We start from the raw sequence: 14,392 nt of genomic DNA, 5'->3' as shown, positions 1-14,392 counted from the left end.
AACGTGGGCAACACTTATAGCTATATATTCATCTAAAGCAGTCTGTAGTAAGAAGCAGACGCACACACCTTATTGCAATACTAAACTAGGTATTAACATGTTTGTAAACTTTATATTCAGTTAACTTGTTCTTAAGTTAGCAAGTCCTTAGCTAAAATCATCCCTGAGCATGAAAAAAACTTTGCTCTAGACTGTAGGTATTTTGAAATGCCTGGAATCTCAGTAATTTAGTAACTGAACTGGGACTAATTCTATCATCACTGAGTATGATACTTTAACAGCAGTGTTTTATCTAATGGTTTAGGGTCTCCTTTGTTAAAAGAACAATATTGATGTTCTGTTGAACTTGGGACTGACAAGCTTTTTTACTTTGCAACATCCAGACCATTTTTCCTTTTCAAAGCAAATACTTCAGTATATTTTGTCTGGATTTCAAAATCAGTGCCCAGCAACACAGGCCTTGTGCATAATCCTGTAATAATTGTATAGGCATTATGGAAGCAGGATTGATTTCAGTAAAAATATTTCCTTTAGAGTTTCCTAGAATGGCTAAACGGGGAATATTGAAGTTATGAAAAAAGAATTATGAAAAATATTTAAAAATGAAATATCCATTTTTAAAAAAATATTAATTAATCTTAATTATTCAAAGAATAGTAAAATTATGAAAAAAATTCTTGATGATTCTCTACTTTTTTTAAAGAAGTCAACATTTTTGATATTTTCCAGGTACCCAACTAATAAATGGATTAAATTAGGTACTTTTCATGCAAGAGATGAGAGAATTGTCCAAAGCTTTCCTTTGGACGAACAGATGTATGCGAAATACGTTAAGGTAATATTTTTAATGTGTACTGAATGCAACCATTCTCACTTTCAATGTAAAAAAGAATTTTGAAGAGTGACTTTCGCATGAGTCACCAATACAATGTTACTTGAGAGTCGGTTGAAAAGTCCTTGCTCAGTTAGCAATCTGAATTTTTGTTTACTGACCTACCATGATTAATTCAAACACAAGAGGTTATTAAGGAGAGGTTGATAACTTTAGCATTAATTTTCTCAACTGCAGCTGATTTTGTAACTTTGGTTTTGGCTGCCAGTGTTTTACTTTGCTTTTTAGGTTTAATGAAGCAAAACATTTTCAGAACCTTTATTTTCTTTATAAGTACACCTCTACCCTGATATAACGTGGTCCATGGGAGCCAAAAAATCTTACTGCGTTATATCGAACTTGCTTTGGCCCCCCTGCTCCTTGTCCCCTGAGTGCCCCCTCCAGAGACACCCTGCCCACTGACAGGTGCTCACCGGCAGTGGTGGGAAGCGGAGCACAGTGAGTGCCGTAAAATGCATGGTGCTACGCTTCCCACCGCCAGTGAGTGCAAGGAGGTTGGGGAAAGGACGCCCGCCGCCTTCACCGGCGGCAGGAAGTGGAGCACTGGGGCTGGGAGCTGGTGGAGTGGAGTGGGCTGGGGTCGGGCTTCTCTACTTCCGCCACCACCAGTGAGTGCGGGGGAGGGAATCCCTTCCCCCTCCCCTCCCCCGAGTGACACGGCTGGGGCTGGGGAAGCAGAGCGGGCGGCTCCCAGCCCTCCGCTAATCACCCAGGCCACTCTGGTCCTGCGGGACCCCCAAAAGTGTCCCCCCCCCAGCTCCTGCCTCCCAGACCCGGGGTGGGGTGGGGGAAGAGGCCTGCTTTACCACTTTATATGCGAACCCCTGTTATATCGGGGTAGAGGTGTACAGTATATACCAATACACATGTGGTGCACACTTCCACAGGTTCATATTACCTGCGGTAGTTTATTCTGTATCTCTACAGTGTAACCTACTCTCTAGCAATTATACACTTCCTCAGTATTTTTTACTTTATATTGCTACACAACTTCAAACAAAAATAATGATGCATTAAAATCTGAAAATTTTAGAACATCAGGTTTGATATCTAGTATAGTATTCATAGTGGACTTCTTGAGCTGTAACTGCCACATATGCTAATTCCTCTGAATTAGTTAGGCTTACTGCTGCTGGAGCCACAATTTAATAATTGATAAATTCACAAAGGCTTGTTTTTGCATTGAGAATACTTTAAGATTTTAGGAAAACGTGAAATCTAGCCTATTTAGAAATCCTCTCATAATTAATGAAGAGAATGCATTGGTACAATTGCAACTTGCTTTTGTTCTGAAAAGGATACTTTTGCTTCCAAATACTTGCTTTTTGATTTTATTTATTTATTTATTTATTTTATTTATTTTGAGAACAATTTCTTTCTGTAGTTAGCATCTCGTCTGAGCATCCAAAACCACATTATTTGATGCATTGGCATGCTTAATGTTTGTTTTCACTAATAAAAGTGAGCATGTAACAATGCCATAAGTAAACTTTAAATCTGAGATAGGCCAGCTTTCTCTTTTCATTTGGTTTTTTGTTCCTCCCCCTCCTCCCCTTCCTTAACTGCAATTCAAATATACTTGCACTGCAATGGTTTCTGGAGTAACACAATTTGAATGGAAACAGTGCGGATTTTGATTTGCTAATCTCCCCCACTTAAAAAAAATAAGTTGCAGCATACTAGCTTTCATTGAGCATTTTCTCTCTCCTTTGAACCTGTGTTTAGATTATAGTTGGTTAAAGTTGTAATGTTTTTTTTTAATGTTATCATGGTAATTTACTTTATACCCTTCTTTAAATTCTATCACAATACTGTTTAATTTTTTACAGAAATTAAACTTTGGCATTGTCCAAGGAAACGTAAACACTTGAAATTGCTGAATTTCTGTAAAAATTGGCTTGTGCCATAAAATTAAGCAATCAATTTTCCTAATGATGTGGGAGTGATTTAACTTGTAATCTATGCTAATAACTATCCAGATCTTTTACTCTTCAACTCTTAATTGCATAATTACACCCCCCAAAAAATCCTGCATGAGTCTGTAAAATGACATGATAAAGACTTCTATTTGCTCTGCCTGCTGGCTGAATTAATAGCCTAATCAGTATAGCCAGAACTGTGACTTTATCTGTTAGTAAAGTACCAAAAGTGTGCTAGATGCTATAGAATTTTTAAAATCTCTTGTGTATATAATCTGCCTTAAATATTATGGTCCAAAAACCATGAAATCTTAAGTGCTAATTGTTCTTGGAGTGTATTGGCTTTTATAATATCGAATGTAGTTTGCTAGCATGTTATAAATATAGTAGTGGCTAAAACTTTCCCATTGGTTCCTCAGCTGCTCTATCACCTATCTTCCCCTAGAAATATTTCTGTAAAACAGAACATGTTATATTGAAATTAGAACAGTTACAGTATGTATAAAGTTCATACTAAATGTTTCTTCTAAAAGTTCTCATCTTTCAGTAGGCTGTTTAATGCGCCCCTCATCCCCAACTTAATAATAATCACATTTATTAAGATTAATTCATTTCAATATTCTGTGTCTGGCATATCAAATTTTTTTATCATTCTATAACAGAAAATTTAGAGTCTGACTATATCTTTCGATTAATAGAAACAAAGATTTCTGTGCATGTTATTTCTTTCTGTCTGCAAATTACGGGCTAAAGTAAATCTAGGTTTACCTAAAGCAAACTATGTAGTATTGCAGCTTTATCCTTCACGTCTTATTTCTTTGTGCATTTTATAGTACTTATTTAAAAAAAAATTCTAGTTGCCTGTGGCATGGCCTTTGTACTGATATCTTTTTTTTTTTTCTTTTCCTTTCTCTTGCTTCAGATGTTCATCAAGTACATAAAGGTTAGCAACCTCCTTTCTGAATGTTGAATGCATAAGGCTTGGGTATAATCTGTGGCTTGGCATGTTAATGCACGGCAAGAATAAAGCTTTCCAAGAACCTTTCTGTAATGAGCAATCTGCACATCACTTACATAAACCTAACTTGCAGATTGAAAACTGTATGGATATGTTGAATGGAGGTTTAACTTGATGGTTCTTTGCTGGTCTTCCATTTTGAATACTTCTTATTCTTCAGGTGGAGTTGGTATCACATTTTGGATCAGAACACTTTTGTCCTCTAAGCCTTATAAGGTAATATAGAATGAAACATTTAAGCCGAGAGTTTTCTTTAGTTACTTTTGCAGCACTGCAGTAATGTTTTCTAGTGCCAACTGGAAAACGCAAGTTTAAGCTTTTAGTAGCTTTATTCCTTTTGAAATTCATCAGTGTATTGTTTGCTTATAAGATCAACAAGTTACAAGCTGCTGCATAGCTTGATGCTGCCAAGTCACTGAAAGCTTTTTTTATTTAAAAAAGGTAGCCTTATGGACTAATTCAAGTGTTCCATATTAAGTAGCAGCATGATAGAAAGCAGAGATGTTTGTAGAAGTGGACAAAGGCATTCAAGGCTGGCATAATTGGCAGAGCAAAGCATGGGGAGTGCAATACAATAAAACAAGTGAGTGGATAAGCAAGGAGGGGAAGGACTATGAAAGGCCTTAGGAAACATAGGTCTGATCAGTCTGGCAGTTCCTGAGCTCCATCTAGTCCAGTATCATACTGTCTTTGATAGTGGCCAGTATTAGGGGCTAGATTCATAAAAGGACTTAAATGCCTAATGGCCACCTTGGGTACCTAAATCCCAGAATCAGGCCCCACTAGGATTTGCAAAACCCTGATTCAGCTGCCCCTGAACCTTGTAGACACCTGCAATTACTTGGGGCCTAAATTTGTGTATTAAAAGTTTCCCTAGAAGCCTATGTTTATGCCTCTGATCATTCGCTCTGCAGTCCTACAGTAGGCGTCCAGACGTCTAAACCCTAGAACAATGCATGGACCAGGGAAAGATAGGGGTTCCTCCACTTATTCACCTGCAGAGCCCAATCTGTTAAGCATGCTCAGCCCTTGCCTACCGGCTCGGGCCATGTAGGTGAGCTTACACAAAACACTTGAAGGGGCAAGGAGGAAGAGGACCCCCTCAAACTTTTAGCCCACTGGTTACGGTACTCATTTGGGATGTGGGCGATCCCTGGTTCAAGTCCCCCCTCTGTCTAAGGGGAAGAAGGGATTTGAACTGGGATCTGCCACCTCTCAGGTGCATGCCCTAATTGCAGGGCTGTGGGTTATTCTGATATGGGGCTCTCTCAATATCTCCTGTTGAAGCTGTTCCACTATGGATAAATAATTTTAAAAAGTCATTTCATCAGGGGGACTGGATTTTGGGTCTTCCACTTCCCAGGTGAGTGTTCTAACCACCAGTCTATAGAGTCAGTCACATGTTTTCAGGTTCTCTCTTGCCCAATGAATTTTTCTTTGTGAATCTGGCCCTATGTAATTTAAAGGTACAAGCCACAGCCTCTTACACCCCCTTAAAGTCTCCTCGTCTTTAGGATTTTCATTTTCCCAAGCTTTGAACCTGGGACCTCTGGCACTGTAAGCCAGAACCATACCCCATGGCCTTTGAGCTAGCCTTGAACATAAAGACAAGAAGCTAGAAGATGGTGTAGGAAAACAGGGAGCCAGTGGAGGGATTCAAAGATCAAATGACATGGTCACTGTTGAGCCAAGAATGTGGTCTTAGAATCTGCATTTCGAATGGAAGTGGGGAAGAGGATGGTACTGTGTGCATCAGGGAGGCCAGAGGAGGAGGATGCAGTAATCAAGACTAAGGATAAGGGTCTGAATGAAAGTTCCAGTTGTGTAGATGTGGAAAAGGTCTTATTTTTTGGAAATGTTTTGGAGGAGTTAGCAGCAGGATTTGGTTCTAAATGCAACACTTGCAGAGTGCTAACAATTTATTTTTTGGAAGTGTGTTTGTTTCAAAGGAAGGGAGTTTGGTGAGCTTATGGAAGGTGTCAGTTTGCTGACTGGCTAACAAAGGACAAGCAGTGCTTAGTTAATACGTATTTATGGCAGAAAGTACAGCAATTAGATCTTTGCACTCAGTTTTAATTAAATGTTTATAGGGTGTTTGGCACTAGTATGGTTGAAGAATATGAAGAAATTGCTGACTCCCAATACCAATCAGAACGACAAGAGCTGTTTGATGAAGACTATGGTAAGCAAACAGAAATAACTGCTGCTTGTTAGTCATCAAACATACTTTCTGTACTTGGTGATTAGCTAGTATTTTTCCTCTGTCTGTGCTGAATGTTTTATTCTGAAGTTAAGGATTATTTTAGTTATCTTCATCCTTAAAGTGATAAAATCTGCCGGAAAATTAGGAATATGCTAGAGTTATAAGCTTATTACAGGGGTGGGTGGGTGAGGTGCTGTGGCTTGTGATATGATGGTCCCTTCTGGCCTTAGTCTATGAATCTGAGTAATGTGCCTGTTTTCAAGGGCTGTTAGAACATCCCATTAGGCCTTATACAACCTACCGTTCTTTGTTATAAACCTCTGCAAATTGTTCACTTGGGGGCACTACTATCTGAGTTGGTGAGAACTACAGTAGGCTGGCTGACCATATATACACCTCAGCCATCCTCCCCAGACCTGTCATATTGGATGTTGCGAGCATGCTTCTCCCTTTGTGAATCCTCAAGCCATCCTTCATCCACACACAGATTCACATGGTGACAGACATGCTCTGTCTTCAGGTGGTTACTGGCCCACCCTAAGCTGGCAACCATATTTCTGATTACCTCTGCTTCAGATGCAAGCCCTGGCTTCTTGCAGGACAGAGGGGAACAAAAGTGAGCTTAGTTTTGAAAGGAGGAGAGACACAGGAACGTAAATGAGAAAGATAGAACGGTGAGGGAAGGAAGACACAAAGCTGGCCTTGACATACAGTGAAGGCAATTAGACAAAGAAAATAAAAAGAATGTATTTGGAGTAAACATTGACTTTTCACTCAGCCTTGTGCTGAAGCATCCCGTTTTCATTCTTAAAGGGAAGAGAAGTGTAGAAGAAGTTTTGCTGGGCTGAGGAAGATAGAAAAGTGTGCGCATGCTTTCTCTTCCTACATCCCAGTTTCCAAAACACTCAGGGAGTACCTCTGGCTTCTTCATCCCCTTCCCCCATCAGAAATGTTTAAATTTTTCACTTTGAAAATCTAATCACCTTATTTCATAGGAGTTACCTGCAAGAGCTTCCTTCTGAACCTGCAGAACTGCCTTAAAAAGTACTGTCTGTAATTTATATAAAGGGGCTGCACCCCTCAACTGTCTTCAGTTCCTTCTTGGTGGCTGCAGAGAGATAATGGAACTCATCCTGTCATGTCTTCTAGGCTAAGGAAATGCCTATGCCTGAATCCTAGATGAAGATTTATTATAAATCACTAATGTACTATAAATAGCTTGCTCCCGTGTCCCCGGAGTCCACCGTCCCTTGCCAGGACTCTCAGGCCCTGAGGCTTGCAAAGACTTCAAGAGTTGTTTCTCTTGCCTTGTAGTCAGCCCTGAAAGGGATGAGCCATGTTTTGTGCTTCCTGTGTCTTGCTGAAACCCATTTTTTAACCAGATTTGTGGTTTGCTGTGCCTTTATTCCCTGGGTTACGGGGGAGAGAGATCTGAGGTTCTAGACTCCTCTGGCTTCAGTGCCTACAACCTGATACTCCAGTGGGCTCATTGACAGTATCGATGTACTTTTAACCCTGATTTTCAATTTTAGTTTGTCCTAGATACTGTAGTTTATTTTTACTTTGTGAGACTCTTTGCATATAACTCCAACACTAGACCTTGAGGTGTATTTTCACTGTTCATAAGGCATGTAACTTTCTATTGTTGCAACAATATTTTCTTCCATTTTAAACAGATTATCCATTGGATTACAATACCGGGGAAGAAAAATCTTCAAAAAATCTCCTTGGCTCTGCTACTAGTGAGTATAATTGCATGTTTCTCAGAACACTTTCATAATGCTGTCCAGTAATAAAATGATTTATTTTACGTGAAAGTGAGATTCCACTTTATTGTGACACATTTATTTCATTGAATAATGGGAAAAATCATGCTTTTGTAATAATTCAGATTTAGGGCAAAATTTTCAAACTCCTAAATGCCTTAGGAGCAGACTGAGACGAAGTGCCTAAGTCTCTTTTCTAAATAAGACTTAAACTCCTAAAATACCTAAAGCATTTTTGAAAATTTTACTTGGTCCTTTTCTCTTAGCATCAGAGCAATAAGCATGTTAACCTAAATAAGTGAAAAGTTAAATGTGACTGTTTTTTAAAGTATTTACTGTTTTGTTAACAGTGCAGTAGAACCTTGATTATTGAGCACCTGGTCAAAGGGAAAGGATAGAGAAGCACTATACGTCTCTGAGCCAAAATCTTTGTGCATAGCATAGCTTCTTTATCCATTCTTAAACCAGTCTGCTTTTGAGGGAGCTGATGGCTCAGGCACTTCTCACATTTTTCCTCTTTAACCAACTTCATTTAATCTTGGTGACTGTACCTAACCTTCTGAAAATAAGTGAGTTTTAGTGATCTAAGGTGACTAGTCATGGCACTACTTCAGTTTTAATGGGAGTCCTCGACTTCAACTGCATTATTTAAGATAGCACCAGTCATCAAGCCCGTCTAGAATAATTGTTGCCTCATTGAGCTTGTTCCTGTTTATCAATGCTAGTGATCTAGCTTTTGCATGCACAATGAATATTACTTCTGCATAGTGCTCAAACAGGTTAGTAGTCTTGTATCTGCATAGGCAAGCATTTTTTTAATCCCACACTGTACAAGTTTGTAATGTTTGCTTTCAGTTTTTCCTAGAGTATAGCTGTGGCTTAAGTATGAAAAGGTCATGGCCAGGAATGTTGCACAATATCTTAGTGGGAAGGAATAAATTCCCAAACAAACAGCAGTCTATTAATAAATGTTAAAGTGCCAGATATGTTGGGCTTTCAACTCAAAAAAGCAGCATGTTAGTTTCCCTGATGATGCCCCATTTATCCTTTTACCAGTCGTTAGTCTTGAGCTACCCATACCCAGAATAGTGTTGATAAAGTACTTTAAAATATGATGCTATATATGCAAATACAAGTGTATGTAACTTAATATGACCACAACTTTGATGGTGTGAGAAGTGCAGTGACTTTCTTTAATGGATGTCAAATAAGTTTTTATAAAAATGACGAGTCCGGTGGCATCTTAAAGACTAACAGATTTATTTGGGCATAAGCTTCCGTGGGTAAAAAACCCACTTCTTCAGATGCAACCGGACTCCTTGTTGTTTTTGTGGATACAGACTAACACCGCCTCTCCCCCCCCCACCCCCCCCGATACTTGACACTATGTTTTTATAGTGTCTTTAGTATGCCAAAGTTTGTTTAGAAACCAGTGACTATATAGCTATTAAGCATTCATTAACTCTTACATTGCCTTGGCTAGTAGTCTGTTGTTGAGAGAGCCATTTGACCAGTACTCTGGGATAATCTGCATTCCTTTTTCGAAAACCTTTGTGAGGCTTGTGCTTGGGCAAATGTAAGAGGGACAAAAGCGGCCTCCATTTAGTCAATCTAGTACAATGCCATCTCTAATCTCAAGTAGTGAGGCTAATATCTATGTAATAGTAGAACCCCTAAGTTATATGAAGGGTAAGGAGGGAAACATCAGAAATCTGATTAGGGATTTGGATGATCTTAAGAGCTGTCTTGCAGTTTTTCTTGCCATATTGACCAATGCAGGTAGCTCTTGTGCCCTCACTCCTTCTCTTCTCATCATCTGAAGGATTCACAGAGCAGCTTCAGTTGTCTCTCTTTCCTGTGTCTTACCTGCAGCAAGGAATCTGGTTCAGATTTCAGATCTGAGCTGACCTATGTTGGTTATGATCTCTTATAAGGCATTCAGAAACTACAGTGATAAGCATGGAATAAAAACCTAGAGGAACAGATAAAATTCATGGTGTTCAGGAGTGTAGCTCTCTTGAGCTTTTTAGACTGCAAAAGTACTGGTCTAATCAATGTTACCAAAACCCAAACACTTTTCAGTAATTCTGGTTCTGTAAAGATATCACTTGATAGGATGGGTAGGCTATCAGAGTAAAAAAGAAATAGTTTTATTTATTTATTTTATTTATTGTTCTAGATTACTTGGGCCATTCATTTATGCTTTCACCTCAGGGAACTCTTTCCTTCTATCTCATTGAGGAGCTGAAAATGTTCTAGAGGACATTGAGGCATTGACAGTTGAGCTTAATCTACTGTTGACTCAGAGGACTGAATTTTTTTGAGTGCTAGAGGGATTTCCACCTGTCTTGTGCTAGAAGTACAAGATTCAAGAGTAGAAAACCAATTCAATACTAATATAGCAAAAATTCTCACCTGGAATTCTGCTTCTCTGAACTTTTCTGCAGTCTACAGTAGATCTCTTATCCATTGTGGACCTGTATTGAATCAAGAAATACAAAAAGATCTATAACCTTCCACCAGCTTTGATAGTTGCTTTCATGGAAAAAGTCAAGAACAATATTTCTCGGTTCAGATGGAAGAGGAACATTTTGCTTCAATTGTAGTAAGACCTTTATTGCCGCCACCATGTGCAGGAAATATGTTAGCAGCATGTTGTTTCGGAAAAATTTTAATTGCCTTTTCTGCCAACATATTCTTGAAATAAAACATGTACATTTACAACTTCCTATTTTAAGTATGTTTGGAAGCCAGCACAAACCTTTTAACTGAGAGCCCCACATGTAAAGATTTGGCATAATTTTGCAAAATAACCTGGAAACCTGTATTTGAAATTATGTCAGGCAGAAAACCCAACCTTTTTTTAGATGAGGAGACCCATAAGGAGGAAGTAGGAGGGAATAGATGACTTGTTTGGATTGGAGAAAAAAAAATTGATGGATCCAAAGTTAGTTTGTGCAAATGAATGGGTAGATAATAGTACAAATTTCTGTGAGGATTTTTCATCATGTCCTCTCTGATCAGTCGTGTTTTTTGTTCAGATGCCATTCTAAATATGGTGAATATTGCTGCTAATATGCTTGGAGCAAAAACTGAAGAGATTTCTGAAGCTGAAGGTAAATGTTGTTTCCTTAGACGCATAATTTGTTAATTTATTAAAAGATCAGGATTTTAAACGTGTTGTAGATTCCTTGTTTCCCACCTTCATTTCTCCTAAGGACTTGGGTGATCTGAGTGCAGAGTAGTTCAAGAGTGGAAGGCACGTGTGCAATCACTTGGAATGCGTGTGCCTCATGCACAGTCATCGGAAACTCTTCCCTCAGTGGTATCAGTCAAGGCGCCTTGAGCACCCTCTGCCATCACAGCTGGGCCCTTTATACCAGCATATCTCGGAGACCCCTCACTTCCTTCTTACTGCCCGTGGTGGTTGTTAGAATTGCTTGGCTTGCCCTAGCAAATGCTCTGTGTGTTCATTGTAAATTCACTGAACAGTAAATAGTTTCTAGATTTATAGCTGATCAGTACTTCATAGCGTGGATACGATTAGTTACCTTCAGTTCCCAGTTTTGGGGTTTCCATTTCTCAGTACTGAGGGATGCCTCGGTCATCCGGCTTCAAACCCTGTATGTTTTGTGCTGGAGCTTAGCTGTCCTGAATCGGCACTGAGTGCTTCGGTGTCAGTGCACTTCCTATTGTGCCCAAGACCCAGCACTGTTCACCCTCCCAAGTACCTAAAAAGAGGCATAAGACCACTAGACAGACCACTGAGAGAGGAAGGTCATCAGCACCAAATCCCCTAAGTATAGGGAGTAGAGTACAGCTGAAACCTAAGCACTCCTCTGCTCTGGTACAGCTGAAACTGGCACCATTGACTCTGGTGCCAAGGCAGGTACCATCAAGTCCAGGACCCAAACGGCCCCTTCTACTTCTGCAGTACCACAATGACCTAAGACAATCTTGGTACTGATTAAGCCAGAGGTGGTTGTGGCAGTGAGAGATCTGCTGAGTCTATTGATACCAGTATCCACAGCAGTGCAGGAGACAGCGCTCCTGGTACTGGCAGATGGAGGGGTGCCAGTATCATTGGTGCATTACTCGGTACTGCAACAACCTCCTGTGCCTCAGACTTCCTACCATCAGTATGGTTGAAGGGGAAGCCTGCAGTGTTGACTTCTGTACATTCTTTGCCAACTCAGCACTGGTCTTCGACACCATCGTGAGCATCACCCCTCTTGGTTAGCAGAGGGTGATTCGCTGTCCTCTGAATGAGAGACTGGCTTCTTCTTTTCCTAACCTTGGAAGCAGTCACTGTATTCCCCACCTAGGTGTTACTCCCCTGGGTTGCCTTTGAGATCCTCTGGGTGGAATGGGATTGAGCATCTGGCCAGGGAGTCACTGAGGCCCACTACCAGCTCAGTGGTCCTTCTGGAAACTGTGGGGATTCCCCCCAGTTTCTAGGTCTTACACAAGTTGTTCCTTCTCTGTGTACTTGCAGAGGCATGGGGAGTCTACTTGCAAGGAGCTGCCTGGTCCTCAGTCTGGTATTAGGCCTAGTACCAGGCAAGGCAGAGGCAGTTCACAAGGAGCTGTGGGCTTCTGTGAGTTTTGCAACTCAGGAGTGCCATCTAACAATCTCTTTTGGAACATTATGATTTTAACATTTTGAGACTTCTTGTTTAAAGATTAAGGACATGTTCCTGGAGGATGCTAGACGTTCTCTTTAGTTGAGGGGAAATCCATACTGAGAAGTTTGCTGCAGGCTGGACTAGATGTTACAGACTTGGCTGCTAAGGTTGTTGTTTTTTTGTAGTTTCCATGCACAGGAGCTCTTGCCTGCAGTCCCTGGGGGTTTCCACATGAGGTTCAACAAACAATTCAAGGCCTGCCCTTTGAAGGGTCCTCACTTTTTTAGAGCAAACAGACTTTAAGCTCCATGAGTGGAAAGATTCTGGAATTACTTTAAAGTCTTTGGGGTTGTATGCTCCTGTCCCACCCAGGAAACTTTCTCCAGCAGCAGACCCACCGTTACTCTGCTGCTGCTCATCAGGACATGCAAAGAGTGAAAAGTAGAGGTTATAGACACAGGCGGCCTACGTTCTTTGGCTTCTACATCAATGCTTGCTCCATCTAGACACCCAGGGGTTGCTAAACAGGCATTTTGATGGGTGGCTCAAGGACGCCATACTAGTTTACAACTTCTTAGTGCTTGATCCCGGTCTACTTCAGACCAATGGGTCTTAAGTTCTGTGCAATTTATTTCTACCCCTCCCTCCCCCTCTCTCTTCAGGGACCACTCTCTCAAGGGTTTCCTCCTCCAGTAGGTTGTCTCCTTTGGGTGGGAGCCACAGAGGAGGCGCTGCAGTGTCTCATGGGGAAGGGGTTCTATTCCTGTTTTTCTAATCCTGAAAGCCAAGGGAGGTCTAATTTTAGACCTGCACCCTAACTCAACAGCTATCTCAAAGCTAAAGCTTTACATGGCCACCCTGGCTTCCGTTATTCCCTCCCTGGATCCTGCTATGCTGCCCTTGACTTAAGATGCCTACTCTCATGTGGCAATTTATCGAGATCATAGAAAATATCTGATTCATAATGAAGCACTCTCATTACCAGTTTACCATGTGGGTACTGCTGAGGGAAAATTTTCCAATGAGACTCTACAGCGTGTGCTCACACCAAGAGTGGAATCAACATGTGCAACACATTTTGAACAACAGTTACAGAAGGCTAACTGTGTTTTCTCTCCTTTTCTGTGATATCTTCCCCCATAGTGCTGCCACCATAAACTCACCCTTCTGATTAGGGAAAAGATACTACTATGATTTCTTTAACTATTCTTGATGGATTAAATAGCCTCGGGTTATGCATACCGGTCCAGATATCTTTGTTCTTTCCATGTCAAACTCTGCCTGATGTGGTCTTTAGCCTGTAGCTTTACACAATCTTAGTTATAGAGACTAAAATACTATCTATCTTCTCCCCTCCTTCTCCATAGAAATACTTCAGCACATCTTTCATATGCAAAACCACACCAACAGGTGTCCAATTCATCTAAATGTAAACATTGAGATTCTGTATCTCGTTTGTTTAGTGTAGTTTGTTTGTTAATGCTACCAAATAAATGTTTATAGAGAAAATAAATATGCCTGGTTAATGAGAATTCAGATTTTTGAGCATGCTGTATTAACGTTTCCTGTTTTCTCACCCATTTTTATGCTTCCTTCCTGTTGACTTCTGTGGTATTCATGCAGCTCTCAGGAAGCTTCTTATACTAATTTGATTTGTGGTTCCATATACTTCAATAGGAAATAACAGTATGTCTGAAAATACCACTGTTGCTGCTGCTGCCACTGCCACTTCGACAGATGCACCAAAACTGCCTGAACCAACCCTTCTTCCTTCACCAGAGTAAGTGATTGTGTGTTAAATTTAGTGCTAATGAGGTAGAGCTTGGCCATGACTAGAAATCTGCTGCATCAGACTGCTAGACCTCAGCCTTCGTTTATACTAGAAAACCCAAATGTAGACACACTTGCATTGGTTGAAACCTTGTCTATACAGGTACTTGGGCTTGACTTTAACATACTTGAGATTCAG

General features: G+C 40.4%; 1 protein-coding gene across 7 annotated transcripts in view; it reads left to right on the top strand.

Moving 5' to 3' along the window:
• Window positions 1-14,392, top strand: part of SUCO (SUN domain containing ossification factor) — a 79,134-nt gene that overhangs the window by 48,240 nt on the left and 16,502 nt on the right. For 5 of the 7 annotated variants that reach the window (XM_043552741.1, XM_037906511.2, XM_043552742.1 and 2 more), the window contains 7 exons: window positions 730-835; window positions 3,734-3,754; window positions 3,990-4,045; window positions 5,920-6,011; window positions 7,709-7,774; window positions 10,840-10,914; window positions 14,101-14,203. In XM_043552741.1, the coding sequence (XP_043408676.1) occupies window positions 730-835; window positions 3,734-3,754; window positions 3,990-4,045; window positions 5,920-6,011; window positions 7,709-7,774; window positions 10,840-10,914; window positions 14,101-14,203 (519 nt within the window). The remainder of the gene's footprint in view (window positions 1-729; window positions 836-3,733; window positions 3,755-3,989; window positions 4,046-5,919; window positions 6,012-7,708; window positions 7,775-10,839; window positions 10,915-14,100; window positions 14,204-14,392) is intronic. The other 2 variants (XM_043552740.1, XM_037906512.2) reach the window with 2 other exon arrangements.

This window comes from Chelonia mydas, chromosome 8, assembly GCF_015237465.2.
Source record: "Chelonia mydas isolate rCheMyd1 chromosome 8, rCheMyd1.pri.v2, whole genome shotgun sequence".
NCBI classification, from domain to species: Eukaryota; Metazoa; Chordata; order Testudines; family Cheloniidae; genus Chelonia; species Chelonia mydas.
This window is presented reverse-complemented; position numbering and strand designations above follow the sequence as displayed.